Source organism: Argiope bruennichi, chromosome 2, assembly GCF_947563725.1.
Source record: "Argiope bruennichi chromosome 2, qqArgBrue1.1, whole genome shotgun sequence".
NCBI lineage: Eukaryota > Metazoa > Arthropoda > Arachnida > Araneae > Araneidae > Argiope > Argiope bruennichi.
In genome coordinates this window covers 17,837,955-17,864,784 of record NC_079152.1, presented here as the reverse complement: position 1 = coordinate 17,864,784, position 26,830 = coordinate 17,837,955, and the positions used below count along the sequence as shown (strand labels likewise).

At 28.4% G+C, this 26,830-nt stretch overlaps 1 protein-coding gene across 2 annotated transcripts in view; it reads right to left on the bottom strand.

Annotated features, from left to right (window-relative positions):
• Positions 1-13,044: 13,044 nt before the first annotated feature.
• LOC129961732 (ras-related protein Rap-2a-like) overlaps positions 13,045-26,830 on the bottom strand; it is a 142,955-nt gene continuing 129,169 nt past the window's right edge. For both annotated transcript variants that reach the window (XM_056075281.1, XM_056075282.1), the window contains one exon: positions 13,045-13,621. In XM_056075281.1, the coding sequence (XP_055931256.1) occupies positions 13,275-13,621 (347 nt within the window). In that variant the 3' untranslated portion in view covers positions 13,045-13,274. The remainder of the gene's footprint in view (positions 13,622-26,830) is intronic.

The following is a 26,830-nucleotide window of genomic DNA, read 5'->3' as shown; positions in this document are numbered from 1 at the left end:
TTAAAGTTGATCATTAATTTAACAGAAGACTGATTGGAGTGAAAGAATTGTTTATTTCTTTCTAAATGTCCTACATTTTTCATTTCTAACTACATATGACTCGCCTCTGATTGATTTTTCCTAAATTGAACCCAAACAATGCAATTCACATGATCCTTGCTTATTGTTACCGTTGCAAACATTTTGTGTCATTAGGCAATTTTTAACATCATAAATGAAACGTACTATTTAAGAAATGAATGCTAAAGAATGAATGAAAGGACTATGTATAAACAATAAATGATATTAAAATAGTTATAATAAATTAGTAACATAAATACTAAATCTAATATATAAAGCTCAATGTGCGTGTGTGTGTTGGCGCTCTACAGAAACGACCATTTGACCTACAGCTACCAAATTTGGTACGTGTATATCTTGGAGGTCGGGAATGTGCACCTGGGTTCCCTTTTTTGAAATTTTAATTAGAATTGTAATTATTAATTAAAAACTAACTTTCCCGCCAAAAAATACTTTCATTTCGCCACCGCCAAATGAGTAAGGCTTCAGTTTTTGTTTGTTTTTTCCCAACAGCAATGAGGCTAGGGCTAACATTTTTCCGCCTATTATTTCAAACGATTCTGTTTATTTTCTTAATGTTTGATGCATTTAAAATTAAATATTGTTAATTAATGGATCTTTCAGATTCATTCTGAAGTACTTTTGAATTAAAATAAAACAGATTAAAGGAAATTAAAAATTTCGAATCTACATAGCGTTACCCCAACTGGCGTAGAAAAATTCACGCATTTGCGTTACCGTAACTGGCGTTGAAAATTCACGCATGCGCATTATATTCTGATTATTTACATTTCAACGGAAGCGGACTCGATTTTAATTATTTTTAGGTTAGTTGCATGCTTCTGTAATTAAATTGTATTTATGTTAGTTTAAGTTCATCGTTTTTTAAGTAATTTTTTTAACCTGTTTTCGACCGATTATTTTAAATGATTCTGTTTATCTTCTTAGTGTATGATGCATTTAAAATTAAACATTGTTAATTAATATACCTGCTCAAGATGAATCTGAAAAAAATTTGTTGACAAATTCTTGAGATATTACATAAATTAAGAAAGATATTCTTTAATGCCCATAAGGTTTAAATGCTCAGTGACTCTATTATCAGTAATCATATTATTAAAAAAAATGCTTCGTTTCAGAAAAAAATATTATGATATTAATTGCAGATTAATCATTTACACTTTAATTTAAAGCATAAATTCTACGGGAGCTAACAGAAAATTGGAGAGATACAGATTACGTTATGGCTGAATGCCTTTATAATATTCTGAATTGAAATTTGAAGTTTTAAAATATTTTAATGAAGAAGCTATTAAAGTAGGAATTACATAAAATAGTTAATTATTAAAATTTATACGAGCATTAAGATTGGCGAACCGGCTGGTCGCCAAAGGCGGCTAGTAATAAATAAAAGATTTGTAAAAATAGTTAAAATAAAATAGTTCTGGACTGTGAGAAAATCTTTAATTCAATACATTTATTAGTTTATTCAAAAAAAAATAAAATAAATAAATAAAGTGTATACTGCCACCATCGTAAAATATTATCCATAGCGAAAAAAGTAAACTAAACCTTTCTTTATCATTCATATAGAAGCATACAAATTTTCAAGTCTAAATTACATGCTTAGAAGCAACATGCAGATACTTCAGACGTAAAAGTGAATCAAAGCATTTAATTAGGGAAATAAACAATTAATTCCTTATTTTAATGAAATAAATCCCCCGACCTACTTTTTTTGAAAGCCCTATATAGTTAACCCTTTCTAGGGCCTTGGGAAGTATGCTTCCCACCAAATTTATCAATCTTTGTATGAATTTACGTAGGTTGGCATAAGTTCTGACAAATTTTTTTAGAAAAACAGAAACTTAGATGCTTCAGTTATTTATTTTACACAAAATGGCGTGTCTTGATTTGTTACTTAATTATTAATTAACCAAATTAAATAATTAATCAAATTAAATTTATCTAATAAGCTAAATGAATCCCTTTTCTTATTCTTATGTCATGCCTAAAAATATTTTAACATATCATGACTATGAAAAATGGCCCTTTAAAGGGTTAAATAAGAAAATCAAAGAACCATTCCTAATGTCCACACAACGGGTCTGATTTCACTCATTTTTGTATCATACTAGTCGCCTTTGGTGACCGGTTGATTCACCGGGATTAAAGATGGCTTAAATTTTCAATTAAAAGTTTGGTATTTATAGTTTATTCAACAAAATATTGTTAAGCTTCAAATTTTGATAGTCATATAACTCATACTATTATTTTAGAAACTTTATTCCATTGTGTTCATTTCCTTATTTTTTGTTATCTGCCCTAAAATATGAACTTAAAAAGATTGAAACGGAAGTGACTAAAATTCAACCTGCTGCTGCTTTTATTTTTAAATTTTGAGTGCAAAAAATAATATCGCACACATCTGAAATATTCTACTTACTACAGAATATTTTTTTTTTAATTCATGCAGTTTTTACAAGATATGCGATTTCTGTACAAGAATCGTAAATTTCTCCGAGTCATCTTAAAATTCAGTTTTCAATTCTACTTTCAGAGACTTAAATGAATGCAAATAATAATAATTTATTTTGTTTTATTCAATAAATATATTTATGATAAAATTATAAAAGTTGAATTTTATACGATTCTTTGGTTTTAATAAAACCATATTGAGTAAAATATTCTTGAAACTTTTAAATGATAAATAAATAAATATAACGTTTATATCTTATGCGACCAAATCTGATCGAATTATGAGAAATATCATTATTTTATGAAAATCAACAATTTCTTTATTTTAAGCCAATAGAGGTAAGGGGGATTTGATTGGCGTATCTTCCTCAAGCCGATCAGAATCAGTGGTTAAAATTTAGCGTTTTCATAAAATAGTGATCAGCTTAACTCAGCTAACTCAGATCAACTTTTGTGGTAAAGAGTTAAACTTTTTTTTTATTCTAGTTTAAGAGTATTTTATATCGAGTATTTTTAATACGAGTACTTTGTATCTAGTTTAGAGTATTTTTAAGAGTGTTTTTTTTATTCTAGTTTAAGAGTATTATAATATTATCGACAGTCTATATAAAAAACAGGAATTCTGTAATTCATCAGAACAATTATTACCTGAAATTACATAAAATATAATTATTTTCTTCATATACACAATTTTATCATGTGAGAATATGATATTGTTTTGGTTAAGGAGTTTTGAAGCTCGAAATCATGTAGGCAATGAATATTGAAGCTCGAAATCGCGTGGGCAATGAATAAAGCATACACGGAAATTTTCATCATCATCTTTTAATCGCATATATTTTTTTACCTGCTTTTACCAGTATTGCATTATAATTATGAATGCTTCTTTGAAAGCAGATGCGTTTTTAAAAAGCTTGATCTGCTTTTAACAGAATTGCTTTATTATTTCTTATTAGATTATGTTATTACATTTTGAGTTTTTGTACTAACATTCATGTCTAAAGAAAGCTGGACAGACTCTTTAAGCAATTTCTTCTTAAGGTAGGAACTTAGAACTTATATGTTAAAATCGTATACTAAATTTCTTTAGACTCAAGAATACTCCAAAATTTATAACTTCATCAAATATTTAGTCCGATTTTATGATGGTCATAATACGTTCTTTTTGTTTATTTCTCAAACCAGAAATTAGCTGAAAGCGTCCCTCCAAAACTTTCTTGCATACTCTCTAATAATGGTGTTATCTCAGAGAATGCCTCCATGGTATTGACGCAAAATATTCACGAAATATTAACTTTTGGCGAGAATTTAACCTTTTTAATGAATCTATCGTGTGATACTTAGCTAGTTTTCTTTAGCAATTAATCACTGGCATGCGATTAGTATTATTTGAAAATCGAATTTGTGTTTCGAACGTGCGTTTATACCAACCGATTGAAACAAAAATTTGACACAGAAATACACTTGCAGTCACGCAATGCCATTAACATCAATAACACAATTTGATATATTTTAGTCACACTGTTTTCGAGATATTGTGTTTACTTGTTTCTAAAAATACAGAAAGACAGACGAGCAACCTTTTGTAGTCCGTATGTAGTCTACAGTTATAGCTATAGTCCATATGTAGTTTCATATGGTCTATATATTCAGTAAGTGTAGAGTAACCCTAATTCTTGTATATTCTATAAAATATTATATCCTTGAATGTATGGACATGTGAATTTAGTTTTCTAAAATGAAATATATCATAAAATAAAGTAAAACGCACAAAATACACAAACACATAGTTTATTTTCACACGAAAATACATATATCAGATTTCGTGGAATTAATACTCAGGGTTACATTTTTTTAAAACATCAAACGATCAGTAATAGTGTTGAGACATTACAATGATATATTTTTATTAAACTGAAAACAGTATTTCGCATATTTAGTGCAGAAAGACTTTTACAACATCAAACAATAACACATGTTTTCAGAAGACCTTGTAAATGAATAATGGAACATCATACACAAAGACGATAAGCGATGTTCTTTGGTAGATAATACACAGCTTGGATACACTAATTACAATAAATCTAATAAATATCATAAAAACAGCAACAAAATAAGAATAATGAATTGTCATCAAATAACACACAAAAGGATGCACAAAAACTCCTGACTCAACAGAAGCTTTTAATCATTTCATTTTACCAAATGATTTGGTATGGCAGATTCCTTTTAAGGTAAACATGAATTAGTTAAAAATACCTAATACCTAACTGTTTACCTTATATCACAAGTATATACTTCACAATTAAAATGTGCATAAAAATGATACGCAGAAAACGATGATTTTTCAATCAGAACTTAATAATATGTTAGCAATAGTAAAATATTTTAAAATTTTAAATAAAAATAATGAAATAATATTAAAATATTATTATTAAATATTATTCATTTTAAACAACACACTTTTTGTTGGTTTTAACAATAATTTTAAATCCAATAGAAAATAAATTTGTTTTTAAAATTACTCTCAAAAACAATAGAAAATACGAAACACACACACACACACTTTAATTTTATATTGTAAAAGATAAGATTTATAGTGACAATAAAAATTTGTATATTAATTTAATATAGTGCGAATGTTACCATTTTAAGGATTACAAAGCTTTTGGTTGTTGAAAATTTATTCATTAATTGCACATGGAAGTGAGTCAGTGATATAATTGTCGCTAAAGAACAAAATAATTCTTAACAATATTAAGTCTCTTACAAATATCATATAATGCTTAAGAAAAATCAAATAATGATAAACTTCATAAGAATGGTGTGAAACGAAACTGCTCATATGATTTTAGAAGATGATCAAGACTTCGACAAATGAAAAAATTTTAAATGAATTTGGAATGAATGATTTATATCTATAAATAACACACTGTGATATATACATCTTGTCTACTCTTTAACTCTCAATTTTCAAAGCCACATTCTTATATTCTTTTCATTATTGAAACTTTAAACATGCTTTGTTTTATTTTTTTTCTAAAATATAGAGAACAGTCATGTTTTGTTATTTTAATTCTCTTTATAAAGTCATAACAACGCCTATACACAATATGCTTTCAGTATATGAGCGTATCTGCTCAAAAAAAGTTTCTTTCATTTTATAACTTTCATGTAAATAATTTGAATATATATTTGTGCATTTAGTTCTTCTAAAGGTAAGCAGAATTTTGGATGATAAATAATTTACATTGTTTTTGTCTGTGTATGTTGATAACGTACAAAATCAAATACAAAAATAAATTTTTGATTTAAATGGAAAGAGAGAATTAGCTGTTGTCAAAAAATTTTATTATTTTTATTTCCTTAAATTGAATGTATACATAAGAAACCGATTTGGATTTTTAACGAATGCTTTGCTTACTATGTTCTAAATACAACAATTATTCTATTCAAAATGAAGGAGTTTTGATTGAAAGAGTACATTCGTTCAAAACTTGAAAAAGGGAAGTGTAGAAGAAATATTTTCCAATCATGTGCATGATTCCTGATTATTCTTTATTTTTGCTTATTTTAAATACAAAATTAAAAATATTTTAAGGTTTAATACAAATCAAAACTATAAGAAAGATAGCAGAAAAGAAATTCTCTAACTCAAGCAGCATGAGATATTCCACAATTTCCTTACGATATTGCCCAACAGCATTATATAATATCTTAAGCTTGATAATTTATATTAATAATATTTTCTTAATATAAAAATAATATCTTAAGGTTAATAACAAATTTCGTCAATTAGCAGCTACAAGGAGAGTCAGATCAAATATAACAATTTGATTATATAAATTGTTATCAAATATAACAATTTGATAACAAGATATGCTGTTTCATAAAATATATGCTAAAATTAAAGATACTAATTATGATAGTTCTGAAGATATCAATCCTTAAATAAGCATATTTTTCTATAAGAAGGAAAAATTTTCTTTTCTGGGAATGGAAGAGCTGCAATAGGCTAAAATAAAATGGAATCTTTTACATGTAAAAATATCTACATTTAAAGTTTTATACCTTTCGGTCCGAAGCTCTTCACCGAGTCTTAATAAATTTTTTGCTATAAAAGGACCAAGTACGAAGCAACAACTGATATATCGAGCTATATTATTTCATCATCAATGTAATAAAAAATGTTATATAGTTATGAAGGTTTTTGTTTTTCATTCTGTCAGTTAAAACAACGAATTCTTGATATTATTCTTCTTCTTATCATATTACAATTAAATGGGTTAAGTTTCTATTTTAAAAAGATTTTCTGTGTTAACGCCATCAAAATAAATGATATTACTATTAGTGATAATTATGGCAATTTAAAACAGTCGTGGCATTTTTTTTCCATACAACTCCAAGAATAGAACCAAACTATCTTATTCAGACTAAGATGCATGCTTATTTTTATGGCCCCCGGACTTACTTGGGAATTTTCAGATTAAGCCAAGATCGTCATTTTCTTTTTCCTTTTTTTGAGTTTTTATAAAATGACATTTTTTATTTCACTACGATGGATGTTTCGTTTTAAAAGGCCCTCAACGGTTTATAAGTCGGGATCAGGTGGTTCTAACTTCAAACTCCTAAGAACCAGCAAGTAAGTTTACCCGATGCACGTTATATCCATTTTAAACCAAATGCACATCCGCAGGTATGGCAAAAAGGCTTGGCGAAGGGAGTCCTCGTCATCTGGTCGTGGCTAATCCGTCCCCAAATAATCTTATTTTTTTTCTTGAAAAGGGGGGAATTCGATGTTCCCGCTATCATTTTTTAATCATTTCTATAATTCCAAAAAAAAAAAAGATAAGATTACTCCATCCATTTTCACAACCAACTATCTTGAGTCTTAAGCATTCTTCTTACCATCAAAATATTTATCAAAATCTGTATGTTAGGCATTGCATGAAGAGCATCATCAGTACATTAGATTATCTTTTCAGCACTTTCTAAATATAAAATTATATATTTAATTCTAGTCTTGCATATATATATATATATATATATATATATATATATATATATATATATATATATATATATATATATATATATATCAAATTCCTATAATGTACTTTGAATGAAACAACGAAATCCTATTAAACATGCATTTATTAATTCGCATAAGTCTTATTTAACGATACATACAATTTAATTATAAATATCTACCTTTTACGAATTGAGTCAACGCTTGGGAAACCAGAGCTTTAATAAATAAAGATATTACGTAATCACAGTTTAGTTGTATTAAATTATACTTTCAAAGCATGCATTATCAATATAGAGAGAAGTTAATTAGCTAACTTCGCTTTACATTAATAATGGAATATTATATTCGTATTTTAACCTATTTAAAGCCAAATTAAACACAAATTCTCAATATTCATTATCATTTTCCTTGCATAAGACTGACTTTTTTCAATTTTGGTGTTAAAAGATATCTTTCTTCTGGAACTTTGAAGTTATAATGTTTCCAATGAAAACTGCAGAATTCTAAAAACGGTATCTACTTATATATTGAAAATAATGCGGATATTGATCTACTGCCGATTTCGAACTCGTATTTTTTGACGATAACTATATTTCCTTTCTATTATGTTTCGTATTCGAACAAGTTGATGTTGTTACTGATGGTACTTTTCATAGACAAGCTCGCTGACGAAGTCAGCTATTTTAAGACGAGTTTTGTGCTGTAGTAAAGGCGCCTGAACAATCGAGGGTAGAAGTCTGACTTCTAGCTCATATGAAGTTGACAAGCACTTGCAAAACCCCTTTTTACAGCGGGGCTCTTTCACTCACCTCACAGATAAAATACAGGAGGAAGAACAACCATGCCCGAACGAAGACTCGAATCCGTGATGCCCAGACCACGGGGAAGACGCGCTATCCCTAGGCCAGGACGCCAGCGTTATGAGTGTCAAAATTGCAATTACTTTATAAAGATCAACACACTTCACCCTAAATTTGCTTTTGCACTTTTCATAAGGAAATTGGCCTTTTTCTTATTTGTTTTTTCTAAAGCACTGAATTACAGGTCGGTATTGGGCATTTTTCAAGATTGATAAATCCTTGTAATTTTAGTCGTGAAAATGAAGTAATGTAACAATGTTTTATTATCTGTTTTACAATGTAAAACAGATAATCTCCTGAAATGGATTAATCTGTGCTGGTTTCCATTCCAAATGAAAACTCAATTCGTTCAGGACTGAACTAAATAAAACATTTGGTATTAAGTGAGACTCACTTGCTGCAATTCTCTTTCAATACTGCTCTTTTACTACATAAAATACTGCTAAACTTCTATCTTTGCTCAAAATACCTAGGTTATCAGATAAAGGTCAAGATGACCTACTTTCAAGAGGATTTACTGACCTCAGCATTTTATTTAAAAATAAAGAGTTATAAAAATGTTTTGAATTGTTTTGGCTTGTTCTATTGGCTCAAGCTACAGAAAGCATAATGTAATATAATCTAAATTTCTAAATTTTATACTTTGAATCAATGACCGAACATGGCGTAATATAATAGCAGTAATTAATAAGATGGGTTCATAAAATATACTGAATTTCAGTTTCGTAAAATATCCTTTTGTAAATATATTTTCTGATCTTTTTAATTAAATAATTTCAGTTTATTTACAATTTTAGCTAACAATTTTTAATTAACAATTCAGTCCATTTAACATATAGAAAACAATTTAATTAACAATTCAGCTCATTTAATATGTAGAAAACCCTTTAATTAACAATTCAGTTCTTTCAATATATAAAAAAACCATCTAATTAACAATTCAGTTCATTTAATATATAGAAAGCCATTTAATTAACAATTCAGATCATTTAATATATAAAAAAACAATTTAATTAACAATTCAGTTCATTTAATATATTGAAAAAAATTTAATTAACAATTCTATTCATTTAATATATAGAAAACAATAAGTACAATTATGACGTTACTATTAATTTTATTATATTTAAATCATAAAATTATTAAAATAATATTTCGTATTTTACTTAATGCATATGAGCTTATTACTGAATTTATATTTTAAATCAAAATAAAGGAATAAATAAAAAAAATTAATTACACAGTTGTGTTTTCGATTAATAAATCATGTTTAAGATTTAAAATATTAAAAACTTAAAATTAGAATTAAACAAAAAATGTGTGATAAAATATATTTGCAGTTTTATATTTTGCGCAGTTATATTACATTTTTAACATCTAAAAACTAAAATTGCTTTCTTAAAAGTAAATTAAAAACAGAATGACAAAAATAATGAAATTCGAAAATTATTTAATCTTTATAAAGACTTAATAACATTTATTCAAAACAAGTTTATTTTCTATGGCAACAATTTTACTTATCGTTTGAAAAAGTTTTACTTAAAAGCCACGAAGTAACAATTTAATTATTTTTAAAAATATTCTTTAATCATGGGAAATAATTTTTGAAGCAGATTCAACCATTCGGGACTTTCTATGACAAATAATGTTCTATACTATGTTACAAACATCATATTATTTTCATATTCAATCCATAGACATTTGGAGTTTTTTTAATAATAAAAGCTCCTGTTATACACAACAACATTAAAAATGTTTCTAATGTTTATACATCTACTTAAAAACACACAGTTGATGTCTTATTCTATATTCACATCACTAAGGGAAGGAAGAATACGGCTACGTTTTATAATTGCTGATGAATTAAAATATCTCAAAAAGAAAAATGACTTCCTAAAACATGCGACGCTAACCTCTAAATTCTTGAAAAGGAAAATGTGTAAAAAATATTCAGAAAGCTCGTTCACAGCGTTAAAATTTTAAAACGTATAAAATAAAGTTATTTTTTTTAATTTTTTGACAGTTAATAAAATAATCAGAAATGTTAATAAATAATAATTTTTATAAAAATATTAGTAATTTTTGAATTAAAAATGAAATTTCACAATACAAATACGGGCAAAGTCGCAGTTTAAGATGAGAGCACCTGGGAAGGTTAGCAGTGTATCATTGCGCTCCGTTAAATAGTTCCTAGTATGAATGAAATGTATTTGTAAATAATTGATATAATTAAATAGAACTGAATTTTAATAACCTCGGCCGATAAATGTTGAATTTAAACTCTATATTTAAAATGAAATCCTTAATTTTATGAGTTTTTCTGAATTAATAAAAATTATAATAATAAAAAATTCTTCTATAAATTCCCATGCGCTATCAGCTTAAGTTGTCTAGAATAAAATGATTTAAAAAAGCAAATGAAGAAAATAAAGATCATATTTTTAATATAACATAAATAAAAGGGGATTAACTTATTATCAGTAATGCATACACTTATGAAGCTTTTGTTAACATTCTTAATAGTTAATTAATACGTAATTATGGAATGAATTAATTACTTTATTAATTGAATTATTATAAATAAGTGTTAAAGACCCACACAAAAAATGCAAATAAATTAACATCCAAAATAAAATTAAAATAAAAAATCTGGAAACACATAACCAACAAAACTGTACAAAATTATTTAAATAAACAGTACAAAATAATTTTTCACATAAGTGACTATCTACTTATCAGCTGATCATTTCTTTTAGTAGCATCTTTTTTCTAATGCATTTTTATAATCTAAAAAATTTATAAATTTTCTGAAAGAGTGAAAGCTCGCTTTTTTGAAGAATACAAAAATGTTTGCTGCAGAAAAATTAAGATAGCATTGTTTTTATTGTTTTGAGGCAATTTTATTAATATTATTTCATATTTTTATATAACTATTATTTAGAATAAGATTAGCATTGCAAATGTGTGGTACGCTCTTTATTTAGTTCAGTTAAATTATTATAAATAAAATTGTATTTTTCTTGAGCAAAATGGGCCCAATGCAATAACAGATACCTGTAATTTTTTATACCACATCATTTAAAAGTATTACTTATTTTTACAATTATATTTTGAAAATCTTTTTCCATTAGAAACATACATTAACTACGAGCATAATACATTAACATGCATAAGAAATGTATATCTTTAAAATATCTTTATAAATGAAAACAATGCTTGGTAAATAATGATTTATATCAATTGGTGCGGTTTTTTAAAGGTATTTTTCGAATAAAGTATGGAATATTCTGTTAGAACCTTGAACAGTAAGATTTTCCCAATGCACTTCCCTACATCTACCCCAAAAATATTGAATATTTTTTGCAAAAAGTACTCATTGGATGTATATATAGGGTTCCACTGGAAAACTTGTTTTAGCAAGGGAAATTCACATTTACGAATACTGGTAAGCATATAGACAATTCATATATGTTTGTGGTATAAATACAACGTCTCATACAAACAGTAAGTACAGCACCAGTACACTACGAGCAAGAACAGCACCACCCCGTAATTATGATTTTGTCAACCTGAACTGAAATATGAACTAGTGAACATGACCTAAATCCCTGAATCTGAAATTTTTGATGGTGATCTAAATGTTTAACTTTATTGGGTCTTCTTTGTTTTTATTATTTTAATGTCTAATGAATTTAACTATCGTGAAAGAGCTAACTTAAAACTTATAACTTACATGCTAAAAATTAAATTTTATTGACAGTTTATCATTTTAATCTGTTGATATCAAACCCTTATGATATGGTCATAGTGAGTTTACTCTCAGAGATTTCATCATTCTGAAAGAAAACGAAGAGAACATTACTCAGAGAAATTTTGCTAAATTGAATTTTCCTTTTACTTGCTGATGAATAAAGTATTTTTTTGTTATCATGTAAGAACATGATGATGTTTTGGTTTGGGTTTTTTGAAGCTTCAAAATGCACGTGCAAAAAATAAATGTCAAGGTCATAAGAAGTTACCGCCCGAAGAAACACAAAAAAGAGAGTGGACATCAACGGGAAACAGAGAGGGGATGCATCGAAAGTAATATATATATATATATGGAGCTCAAACAATTTTGAGATGGGTGGGTGGGGGGGAACTCACGCTTTCCAAATATTGACGCATGTGTATTCTGATGGTTCCATGATTATTTCAAACGGGTTAAAACTGGTTTCATGAAAAAAAAATCTGGCCTCTAGAAAAAAAAAATTAGAACTATTGATATTGAGATGATCAAAAATCATCACTTGTCTAAATGTTGGTGATTGCAAATTGAGTCAGGCGACAGCATGATATTTTTCTGTCGGGTTGATACCACGTCACGTGACTTAAAAAATAATGTTCTCACATGATAACTTGAAATTTGCGATAGCAGATTTCATTTTTTTAAATTTATTAGTAATATTCTTTTGATTATTAATAGGGTTTTGAGAATGGAAAGTACTGTAAATTTTGACTTATCATAAACAAACAAAAAAAAATGTTTTTCAAAATAAAAATTTGTTAATGAGTAATATCTAAATGGAGATATGTTGACAATTAAGTTACAGCTACTAAAAGAAACTACACTGAATTAGTAGAAATTACTTACAACAAACTCATATCTGAGTCATTACTTTTCAAAAGTCAATAAATTAATAACTTATTAATAACTCTGATAAATTATAGAGTTACCTCTTCTCTTTGATGAATGTTTTTGTTCAGGAAACAAAATAAAGGACTTTCCTTTATCAAAAAAAAATGAGACAACACAATGTCCAACAAAGTCTGGTGAGAGCATTTCAGATCTCTGTTCAAATGTTCTAAACGATGACGCAGGATTTGGAATCCGGTTTTTCCTTCGGTTCTCCTTCCCTCGGCACCGACGATTTTCTTCGAACCACGAAGTTGATGCTGCCCAGAGAACTGAGTCGTCTGCTGAGACGCCTGGAGGAGTGAGGTTGTGGGGGTGGTTGTTCCAGTTCTTGAGCATGCAGCAGCAGTTCCTGGAAGAGTGTGGAGACGTTGTCATTGGATTTTGCGCTGGTTTCTATGTACCTGCAGATTCTGGAGGGATCTTTTGTCACCTCCGCAACCATTTCTTGGGTGACGACCCTATCACTGGCGAGGTCGGTCTTGTTTCCGACGAGGACTACAGGAACATTTTCTCCTAGTAAGAGAAAAGGAAAATGATGGATATATAGAGCTAAACAGCTGAAATGAAGAATTACTTGTTAAAGAAAAAAAGTATGCTTCGGCATCTAATGACTAAAAGTGTTCTATAACATATATAAGTTAGATAAACGAACTTTGCTCTAAATTTAGAGATTCACCGCTAAATTAGATACCGTTCTTCAAAACTATCCCTAATTTTGTTCCAAATTTTATAACTACAGATACAGATGGACGGACGAATAATGCTCTAAATAATTCTAACACGACCATCTATAAAAGTATTTGAAGCGCTTCACATCTGCCATATAACATTGTGCCTAATGAGACTGCCGTCTATGACTATGAGAATTAAGATGTAAGTTCTGCAATAGCTGTCATAAAATTTACAAGTACTTACCATACAATCTCATGACATTGCCATCTAGGACCATGAGAGTTATCAGTCCCTCAACAGCTATCATAAAATTTACAAGCGCTTAATATACAATATCATGACACTGCCATCTAGGACCATGAGAATTATCAGTCCCTCCACAACTATCATAAAATTTACAAGCTCTTAATATACAATCTCATGACACTGCCATCTAGGACCATGAGAGTTATCAGTCCCTCAATAGCTATCATAAAATTTACAAGCGCTTAATATACAATATCATGATACTGCCATCTAGGACCATGAGAATTATCAGTCCCTCCACAACTATCATAAAATTTACAAGCACTTAATATACAATCTCATGACACTGCCATCTAGGACCATGAGAGTTATCAGTCCCTCAATAGTTATCATAAAATTTACAAGCGCTTAATATACAATCTCATGACACTGCCATCTAGGACCATGAGAGTTATCAGTCCCTCAATAGTTATCATAAAATTTACAAGCGCTTAATATACAATCTCATGACACTGCCATCTAGGACCATGAGATTTATCAGTCCCTCAATAGCTATTATAAAATTTACAAGCGCTTAATATACAATATCATGATACTGCCATCTAGGACCATGAGAATTATCAGTCCCTCCACAACTATCATAAAATTTACAAGCGCTTAATATACAATCTCATGACACTGCCATCTAGGACCATGAGAGTTATCAGTCCCTCAATAGTTATCATAAAATTTACAAGCGCTTAATATACAATCTCATGACACTGCCATCTAGGACCATGAGAATTATCAGTCCCTCAACAACTATCATAAAATTTACAAGCGCTTAATATACAATCTCATGACACTGCCATCTAGGACCATGAGAGTTATCAGTCCCTCAATAGCTATCATAAAATTTACAAGTGCTTATCATACAATTTCGTGACACTGCCATCTAGGATCATGAGAGTTATCAGTCCCTCAATAGCAGTCATAAAATTTACAAGCGTTTACCATACATTCTCATGACACTACCGTCTAATACCATGAATGCTGACAGTTCCTCAACAGCTGTCATAAAATTTACAAGTATTTACCATACATTCTTATGACACTGCCGTCTAATACCATGAGAGTTAAATATATCAATTCCACAACAGCTTTAATAAAATTTACAAACGTTTACCACATAGTCTCATGACACTGCCGTCTGGGATCATGAGAGCAATCAGTCCCTCAACAGCTGCCATAAAATTTACAAGCATTTACCTTACAGTCTCATGACACTGACGTCTATGACCATAAGAGTTAAGATATAAGTTCCTTAACAATTGTCATATAATTTACAAGCATTTACCATACAGTCTCATGATACTGCTATCTAGTGATCATGACAGCTATCAATCCCAGAACAGCTGTCATAAAATTTACAAGTGTTCATCATATACTTTGATATATAGTGTGATATAAGATTTGATAGATTTTATCGGAGCCATGAAAGTCCAAGTACGTATTATGAAGCTTCAATAACAAAAACTGTAAATATTTTGAGGCTTGCAAAGAACAAAGCATCAGCCACTGTGGTCAAAAGATGGCGCTACTGCAAAGAGTAGCTATTAGAGTACTGTTAGAATCTAGTACAGCCGCATTTTTTTTTTTTTTTTTTACAAATATGGTACCAAATGTTGAGTTATGATTTAAATTTTTTCTTTTTAGCGTACGAAACAATTATAATAATGAAAGAAGTTGTTAACTATATTACAATTTCAAGGATATCATGCTAAACAATAAGAATATATATATATATATATCACAAAAAATAGTTAGCATATCGGAAGGGCATACTCATGTTTGAACGACCACGCGTTATATACAATGGATTTGAATTTGTATAATTATTATTATGATGATGATTTGGGGCATAGTGACCACATGTATTACAGTTTAAACTAACAAGATTGTCATTCATGCGATGATAATGATAATCATTATCTCAAATGAGTGCACTAAAAAAAATCGATATTTCATACACTTGCACTCTTCAACTAAAATCATGGTGATGGTTTTAATAAATGATTTTATGATTTAATTAAATGAAAACGTAATTTCTTTTAATGTTTTCATTTAATGCTTTTACAACTAACATTTAATGTTTAATGTTTACACTGCATTGCATGAATCTGTAAGATATTAGAATAATTTTTTACAGAAAATAATAATATGTAAATAACATTTTTAAATATAAAAACAGTGCTTCATTAATTAATGAATCCGTTAGATATTAGAATATTTTTAACAAATAATAATAAAAGGTAAATAACTTGTTTTTGCGTATAAAAAAATCTGAATTTTGGTGGACAAATCACTGTTTATTTGATGTGCATGTTTTTTCAAACTTTGAAAACAAACATAAATTCAAATTTACAGTCTTCAGATCTAAGGTACAATAATATGTTAAATTCTTTCTCATCACATAAGGGTTGGTTTTTTAAATTAACTGAAAATGGTAAAATTGGAAATGTTGGTCTTATATAATATCAATAAATCCAAAACAAAGCAGACTTAAGGTCTACCTTTCGTAACAGGAGTTTGAATTTATAAATGAAATCAATAAAAAAAATTTGGTCAAAGATGTATTATAAGATCAACATCACAAAAATTCAGTTAATTTCTGAATATTTTAATTGGTCATAAAATTCCTTTGGGAAGTCTAAGAAATTTATAACATCAAAATTGTTTGCTCAAAAAATCACTAATTTTTGGAGTATTTAGAAAAAAGAATAAACAATTTTGAGGCCAAATGTGGAATAACTGATTTATTATTTAATTTTGTTAAGAAATTTTCTATATTGGGGATCAATACATACTCTTTTTTTAATAGCTTTGTCAGGACATAAGTGCCCATACACATCTTTATAAGACCATTTGATTCCTCAATTATCCTTAAATTGTTAACCCATTTTTAGTTGACGTTTTGATTTATATATGATATATTGATTTTCTATTTTTTTAAAAATTGTAACTAGTTATGGACTTACAGTTAATGATAACCTAAGAAAGGAACATTCAATTTGGAGTTATATCTTCTTTAAGAGTAATTCTGTGTAATAGATATGTTGATATAATTTACAAAATCACACGATCTAATTCAATACAATCATTAGTACAAAATATTTGTCTTATCTATAGATTTAACATCATAATACAACCAAATTCACAGTTGAATCCATCAGTGCAATATAAATCCTACAGGCTTAAATGCTGCATCTCCAAAAGCTTTTATAGTGTAATATCGCATACCAATTTTTCAAAAATTTAAATGTTCATTTAAAATTAATTATAAATATCAAAATATATTTAAAAAACAATGAAAAATATTAGTTTTTTCAAAAATCTAAGAACAACAGTTAATAAATTTCATAAAAGATTAACTATCAAACCAATAATAGACTTCAAAAGTTTATGTATCGTATAAAATCGTTTGAAATATTTACAATTTTATATTTAATGTATTTTTTTATTTTATTTCTGTATAAAAAACTGATTTTGTTTATGTTATATATATATATATATATATATATATATATATATATATATATATATATATATATATATATATATATATATATATATATACCCAATGAATATATCATAACGAGTATCATGAATACATCATCTAAGTCCCGGTTGATCAGAGCATTGCCATACAGCTTTTTAGAAATATCAACATCGAGTATTGCCATATTTATTATTCGACGAAAGTAAAGATAAAAATCATAGATGTCTGAGTTGATAATTTTATTATTTATAAGAACAGTAGCATCTTTAGCCCCTACGCAGAGTATGGCAACTTTTGCATAAAATATGAAAAACATTTATTACTACTCATTTAGATTTATCAATTCTAACAAGAAAGAAAAATGTGCGTGTCTATACAGCTTTATAGGAGGGACTGTTTGAGCTAAAGTTTCCGAATTTTGCACAGATATACTTTGCGGTGTGTAAAGGAACACATGGAAGGATTTTCTTAAAATTTTAGTTAATTAAAAAGTAGTCAAGATTTTGGTATTTATTATCGATAATTCTCGAAAGTACTATTGCACGAAACTGAGTTTTACAGCATTTAAAAATTTAATAATTGCTTTTTTAAATAATACTAATTTTTTACCAAATTTTAATTTTTTTTTTGCATAATTTTTAACAATAAGCGCAAGATATTCAGCAGTATCATCAGAATGTTGTTTGTGTCTTCTAAATATCATTAAAACAATATTTTGTAAAGCACAATTTTGGAACAAAATCCCCAATAATATTGTTATTACGATATCTTTCTCTATTAGCATAAGATTATATATGATATATCCACGATACTGTTCGATGTTCCATATACCGGCCAATATCTTGAATATATCATTCGAATGTTGTTAAGCATTTGGTGCTAACAGAGTCACGATTTTATTTCGCTTTCAGAAAATTGGAATATATTATAGAGATATCGTAAAAAATCTATTGTTAATAAAGTGCGATGTTTTTGACCATTATGTGCTAGTAAGATAGATTTAATTACTTTAAATTAGCTATTTAATTATTATTTAAAAAGACCATGAGCATCAATTTATATATATAAGAGATTTAATTAAAATTAACACTCATTGAATTAGCTAGTCACCAAAGGCAGCTAGTGAATGAATAAAAAAAAAATACAAATTCAATAAGGTGTTAATTTTAAAATAATTTCCTGCTAATGTAATTAAAAATATTTATACATTTTTTTTTGTTTTAAAAATTATTTATGAAATATATCACGCTATTTGCAGTTTGGGTTCTCTTTTCAGAATAAATGCTAAAGCAGACGAAGCATTCTTGGAAATATTCTATGTTGTATAGTAATGAAAAAAAAATTAGGAAGCCTGTTCTAGGAAATATTTAAAAAATAAATGCAATCTTTTTTTTTTTTTTGAGCAAAAGCCTGATAGTTTTTCTAAAGGAAACTAAATAGTGTTTCCACATGAATTTTTATTCTATAGAAATAATAATCTTCCATCTTTTTTATATATATATACATAGATATTCATGTTTTTTCCCGGAAAAAGCAGCGAACTTTTAAAATAATAAATACTTTTTTCTTTCAGAATAAGCGATTTTGGAACTGCATTTCTTTTACTATATTTTTTTAAAGCAAAACAACTTTAGTGACATCTGTTGATGAAGAAAGACATTAAAAACATTGAAAGTAACATAAAAGCGTTCTTTCTCAGAAATGGCAGAAAAATGTCCATTTTTAGACAGCAGGATCTGACTATTCGAAATCATTGAAATCAAGTTTCAGTAGAATAAAAATTCTATTGAAATTTTTTTACTGAGAAAGAGAGGAGAAGGGAGAATTTTTCAGTTCATTCATATAAAAACTTTTATATTTAAAATTCTTTTGATAGCTTCTTGCGTGTGTGTTCTGACGAGTATTGCTAAAAGATATGCCAAAAATACTTGACATTTTAACTCCTCGAAACACTTAACATTCATTAAAATAATTGAATACAGATGTTTCTATCATTGACTTCTTATTCCTTTGTTTACAATTTGAGCAGAATTTTCGAGTTCCTTATCGTCAGATCTTTGGTCAGATGTATATGTGCACTGTTCATCGTTTCAGTCCCATGAATAAATTTGAATGGACGGTTCCATTCATTGCATGCTATATTACAGACGCTATAAATGAATTGTGATCCTTAATTTTATGAGAAATAACGTTATTTTTGCAGCGTTTCGTTATTTTCTATTCTTCTTCCCATTTTTAAAGATTGTAGAATTCACAATAAAATGCACAATTTAAATATTTACTGAGCGAGATCTGACGGAGCAATAAATTTGCAAATATTGATAATATGAGGAAAATAAAATATAGTGAGTTTGATTAAGTTATAAATAAAGTTTTATATATATATATATATATATTAAGTATCAAGTGTAATGGAGTTATAGAAATGTAAATATTGGAATCCTAGAAAAAATTGAGGGAAAAAATAACTAGTTTTTAGCCTGAAATACCATAGCATGATTATAATTTAAGCGAGATTCTTTTATATTTTTATTATTTTAAAATTTGTTCTTTTAATTACAGCAAAGATAAAATTCATATAAATAGAGCTAGAGGTAAAAAAAATAATACAAAAAGAAATATGTGTAAAAAATTAATACAAAAATAAATGTAATGTAAAGGGAAAAAAATATTGCTGTCAAACATATTTAAAAATATTTTGAAAAATTTGTGAAAATTTTAGGAAAAAAAACTAGAGAATTAAAATTAATATTAGTAAGAAAATGTTTATATATTTTTATTTTTAAAATAATTTTTACATTCTAATATACTTCGGTGTTATTAAAGGAAAACATTAAAATTCATACTTCATCTTTACGGAGTATAGAGGAAGTATTGCAATCCTCAACAACAAAAACAACAAGAACAAAAAAAAAAAAAATGAACGCTAGATTATATCAAATCTCCACTTTTCAGAATTCCCTGTCCTAAAAATTTGGTGCACAGATTCAGCTTCATATATGATTTCATATATGATTTTTAAATGTTTTTTTATGCAAATATTCAAAAAATAGCTATTTTTAAACGTTGTTCAAAAACATCTTTCCTAACGTAGTCACATAACTTAAATAAATATCTAACCATAATTTGGAAAAAAAACTTTCTCTGCAAATGTTTACGATCAAACAAGTAACTCCATTCCAAATTATTGCATTATGTCTGTCGAATGACATAATTTATGGATAATAACAGTTATAGAACGTTAGTTAGTAATAGTTAATAAGCATCATTAAGTTGAAAATAATACAGAGTGCAATTTAGCTACAATTTTCAATGTAAACGTAATTTCTAGATGGATTTGTTGACGATATGATAAGCATCAGGCATTTTTCAATTAGTATAAATATGATGCCGTCTATAAATAGGGATAATTCAACTAAACACGGCGAAATTAACGTCATTATAGTTCTGTAAAAAACCACTTTGAATTGCAAAAATTCCTAATTTATTTTCGTATTTGTAGAATTCCTGACTACATCTCAGTTAAAGTCAGTTATAAATATCTATTTTAATTGTAAATTACCATTTTGTAATTGGAAATTCTGATGCTGAAAAAGGAAATTCTTCAAAACTTTTTTCAGTTTTTGCTACAATAATAATACCATATTCGAAATGTTCTTTTCCTTTATCAGAATATTTTATCTGATGCAATTTTTTTTTTTTTAATATTTGAGTTTCTGACCATATTTCACTAAAAGTCAATTGTAAATATTTATTTTAATTGCAAATTATCAATCTATTTTTGAAAATACTCAGACTGAAAAAGTGAATTCTTCAAAACTATTTCAGTTTTTGCTACAATAAAAATACCATATACTTATCAGCTTGTTTCAAAATGTTTTATCAGGATATTTTATCTGGTTTTATCTTGAATGTTAAATGGGGGATTTTGTAATTATTGAATTCGTGATTAAGGGGAATTCTGATATTTTATATAATTGCATGTTATTTATAAATTCAAAGTTAGCCAATTATTTTTCATAAAATTCTTATTCCATAAAAGAACCGATTAATAATGGATTTTAAAAAAGTGACTGGAAATTAAGTGAATTTCGAAAGAAATAAAAAAGACTAGAAATAGAAAAGAACAAAAATAAAAATAAAAAATAAATGGAAAATAAATAATAAAAAGAAAGAATAAATAATAAAATAGAAAGAAAGAAGTTTGAAAAGGTCACTTTAATTACCAAACTAAAAAATAAAATACATTTTTTTATAAAAATTTGGAAAGCAAGGCAAAAAAAAATCAACATGTTAATCACTACTGAAGCAAATGTATGTCACTGGTAATGCATTTGTTCTTGCCGTATTATTCATATAAGTTTCTCGTGCTCAAATGGATAGTAAATATTTTTCCCATAGTCCAACATATCCAAACAATATTTTATTATAAAAAAAAGATGTTTATACGTTAAACAAAATCTACTTAGAGAACAGATGAATGTATGTGTGTGTGTGTGTGTGTGTGTGTGTGTGTGTGTGTTGGCGCTTTAGAGGTCAGACCATTTGATTTAAGTCTATCGAATTTAGCACATGGATACCTTGGAAATGTGTACCTCGGAGCAATTTTTTTAATTTTTTTATTAGAATTTTAATTAATTAAATATTTTCAGAATTTTTGTGTTTTTTCGCGATATTTTCTGAAAATATTACAACCCAGAGTGGTTTTTACATCCTCTTGGAGTTCAAAATATTATCTGCCCATTGATATTGATATTTTTCAGTATAATTTTTTTTATTTTTAATGAATTAAAAAATATTTTAACCATATTTTCTATTTATTTCTCACAGAATAAAAGTAGAATTTAAACTGAACGAGAACGTTATGTGCGAATGAAAAAAAATTAGCTCTTATCAATGTATTGCCATCATATTGGTAAAAGCTCAAATTAAAATATAAGTTAACTATTACAACAAATTTAACTCAGAAAAATTTTATTTTAATAAATTAAAGAATGCTATTTAAATTATTCTGCTCTTTCATCTGGAATTCGGATAAATTAAATGATAATAAATATTAATTGAAAATGTTAGAGATAATGAATCGTAAATTAAAGAGTAAAAAGTAGAAAACAAAAATAAGAAATATTTTTAGATCTGAATCATTGGAATAGCGCGACAGATTTGGCAGGAACTATGATTTATCCTAAGATTCATTACCGGCCATGGTTCAACCTTTCCTATATTAGATATGTCCCAACATCTTCAACTCCACACCATTTCAGCAACCGAAAGGGCGACGAGAACTAATAATCACCATGTCGGAAGCTTCGCATACTCAATTTTGACGCACTCTGGGGTGATAATTATAAACTACAGATTATGAGCCGAAAATTAGAGGAATGCATAATCCATTGAAGAAAGTGATACCAGGATTCCAAAATTGTATAAGTTTTATGCCGATCAAATTTGAAATATAAATGAAATTTGTCTAAAAGTATTAAGATAAAGTTGTAGAAAATATCTAACTGAAATTTGTAGCAATCTTTAATCCTGGAGAGTCAACTGGTTGCCAAAGGCGGCTAGTTTTAAATATATTAGAGGGATTCAAATTTCGATTTAGTGTATTTTTTATCGCAGCTTCACGTTTTAAATATTTTGCTTTGAGCTCCTTACTTTTGAATAGAACTTATTTTTAGAACACCAATATAATCCTGCATTTTTTTAAATTTTGTATTTGCATCAAGAAATAGGATTTCTTCGTAATGAACGATACTTCAAACATTTAATAAAAATTGAAATGAATTATAATTTAAAAATGGAGAACTATTATTCTCATAGTTTAATCCCTAAAGGTAAATGGATGCTTAAGTCTTTGACGTATACTCAAACCTCGACGAGGGAGCTAACCAGTCAATAAAGACCTAATCAATAAGGCTAAAAATAGTGAAGCGAGCCCTAGCCTTTAAAATATTTCCTAGCATTTCCATAATTCCCTTTATGTCTTGTTAATTCTTTAATGGAGCGAGCCAAACAAATACTTTCTTGGGAGGTTTAAAGAGAAATCATTCATTTCCAGTACTCCCTTTCATCAATAATATAATCTGCTTAATGGCAAATAATTATACCTAAAAGTTCATAAACAGACATTTTTAAAAATTCAAATTGGCAGGATTTAATTTACATTAGCTAGCATTAGGAACATTTTATGTACAATGTTAATGAATACTTTGAAGTTTACAATGTTTGTGAAAAAATAGACATAAAAGTTTGGAAGTAAATTTAAAAAAACCCCACTCGTGCGATAAGTAAAAGCTTTATATATAAAATCATTAATTCCCTTGTCATCCTTGTTATAATAGTGTGGGTGGCACTTATTTTTATCAGGTGACATTTGCACCCCATTGGCGATCCTTTTCCACCCTGTCGATTCTCGTTACGCCAAAAGCATTTTTACGATGATGTGATCGATGAGAGGTTTTCTCTTCTAATAAAATCTTCTTTTTTAACGTATTTATACCCACTGAATCACACATTGACTACAATGACCCACCTTGAAGACACACGGCTAAATCTGAATGATCAGACTGCCCCGACCTTACGGATGGGAACTGAGATTGAGTCCTAAAAGCTATCACCGGCCACGATACAATCCTTCCCATCGGAAGCACGTCCCATCATAGGGAAGTAGTTGATCTAACACCATTTCTGTACCCACCCGGGTGGCGAGAACTAATCGCCATGCCTGAAACCTTTTATCCTCAAATCTTAGATACCCCCTCCAGTGCGATATTACGCCCACTGGATATAATTGACATAAAGAAGCTTAACATCGAAGAGAAATTTAATACCTTGACTCTACTAGAAAAATTTGGCGCATTGATTGCTGTAGACAATTTATCAATTGAATCCAGAGACAATTAATCAATTGAAGTGATCTGTGACGTCATTGCTGATCGATTAGTGTTTTTTTCCTTCTTATAAAAGTTAGATTCTTAACGTATTTACTTTCATTTCATTTTATAGATAGGAAGAAGTTTAAAATAGAAGAGAAATGCCTTGCCTTGAATCTATGAGAAAGAGGAACAGTACTGATCGCTGTATACAATTTATTGAGAGAGAGAAAGAGACAATTAATTATATGAAGTTATCGGCGACATCATTACCTCCAGGGACATGAATAATACCTGGCTCTGGAACATCTAAAACTCTTGAAAGCGATGCTGAATTCTTCTATAATAGGCTTAAAAACAAGCAGCACGAACTCATATAGAAAGTCTCAATTACTACTATTTGCCACCATGTGTAGGAGAGACTGAATCCAGCAAGTCAATGTATCAGAAATAAATTCCTACTCAAACCAGTAATGAAGAAAAAAATGTTCGAATTTTGAAGATATAGCACCTGAAAAGTGGAAGTAAGTTAGGAGAGCATTTTCAGATTGGTTCGAAGTGGCGCAAACACTGTGCATTGTCTGTGTAGGGGCTCGCAGTATAACACAAAATCTGATTGGGTTAAAGAAGCTCAAAAATTATGCATAATCTCTATGTCGAGGCTTGTAATATGACACAAAATCTAGTTGCTTCAAAAAGACTGTGCATCGTCTGTGTACGGGCTCACAGTATGATACAAAATAAGGTTGGTTCAAAGAGACTCAAAGACCGTACATCATCTGTATACCGGCTCACAGTGTGACCGAAATGAGGTTGGTTCAAAGATTGTGCATCGTCTGTGTATCAGCTCGCAATATAACATAAAATGAGATGGGCTCAAGGAGGTTCAAAAAGATTACGCATTGTTTGTGTTCTGGCTCGCAGTATGACACAAAATGAGACTGGCTCAAGGAGGCTCAAGGAATGTGCATCGTCTGTGCACCGGCTTGCAGTCTGAAGAATCAGGTTGATTTAAGGAGACTCAAAGATTGTGCATCATCTGTGTATGAGTTTGTATTATGCCACAAAATGAGGTTGATTCAAAGAGTCTCCAAGACTGTGTATCATCTGTATGCCTGCTTGCAGTATGACACAATATGAGATTGGTTCAAAGAGACTTGGAAACTGTGCATCGTCTCAGTATAACACAAAATTTACAATTATGACTATTAAATACCCAGGCGGCGTGATGTTGTGGAGCGCTTTCAGTGGAAGAAGAGTAGGGTAGGTTTGTACTTTCTTTTCAAGAATGCAACTACGATTGTAAGAAATTAGTTGACATTTTGGAAGAACCCTTTTTTTAACTTTTAGGTCATTTATCAGTAGGATTAGTTTACACATAATGGATCTCCTATATACAAGGACAAAGTAGCTAGAAATTTTATCAATGACCATAGCAATAATATTTTAAAGTGTCCCTTGACCCTAGCCAGATAGAAAATTCATGGAATTTTAAGGGTAGCAAAATTCAACAGACACAACACTGCAATATTAATGATCAAGATGAAGTGCTGAAGAAACTTTGAATAACTATAGATATCAACTAATTTACCATATTTTCTGAATTCATGGCCAGCGATATGGATCCATGCCAGATGGCTATAAAATGTGAAGTTTATATGTCAAAATTCTAATTGTTACGAATATGTACATTAAAACACAAGAATGCAAGCAATTTTTGGTTCCGTTTATCTTGTAACATTTTTTCCGGTACTGTATTATGGATCTTCCAAACTTAAATTCAATACTATTAAATCGAATGTTTAAATATATTAATAAAATGTCACAATATTTAAGAATATTTATTAAAGCGCAACAACTCATATCGAAATTTTCATCAAATTTCAAACTGTTGTTGCCATTAATATCTACGACAGTGAAAATAAACTTTTCATTAAAGCTTCTCTTTTGCATATACGTTTTATTCATATAGAAATGTTACGAAATGAAAATCCTATTTTATCACAGATTGTGCATAATGATACTCTTCAAAACCTTCCTTTTATTGTTTGTTAGCTTGAACTAGCACTGATGTACTCCTACTATTAGCTGAAGAAATTATACATTATTCTCAAGATGGTGCTATAATATTCTTAATGCTGTGTAACATCGCAAAGATTCTGTGACAATACTGAAGAACTTTTGGGCTAATAGGTTCAGAAAAAAACAGAGATTTCATCATTTAATAGTTTTATCGGTTTTGCTTATGAAATTATTAATTTTGTCGAAATATTTAACAAGATAATGCTTTAGAATTATTTAACTGCTTGTAATGATGCACTCTAAAGCTTCTGTTATACTGCAAAACTTGGATTTAGGAGATTTAGGACAATTTAATCGTGCGCAATGATACAC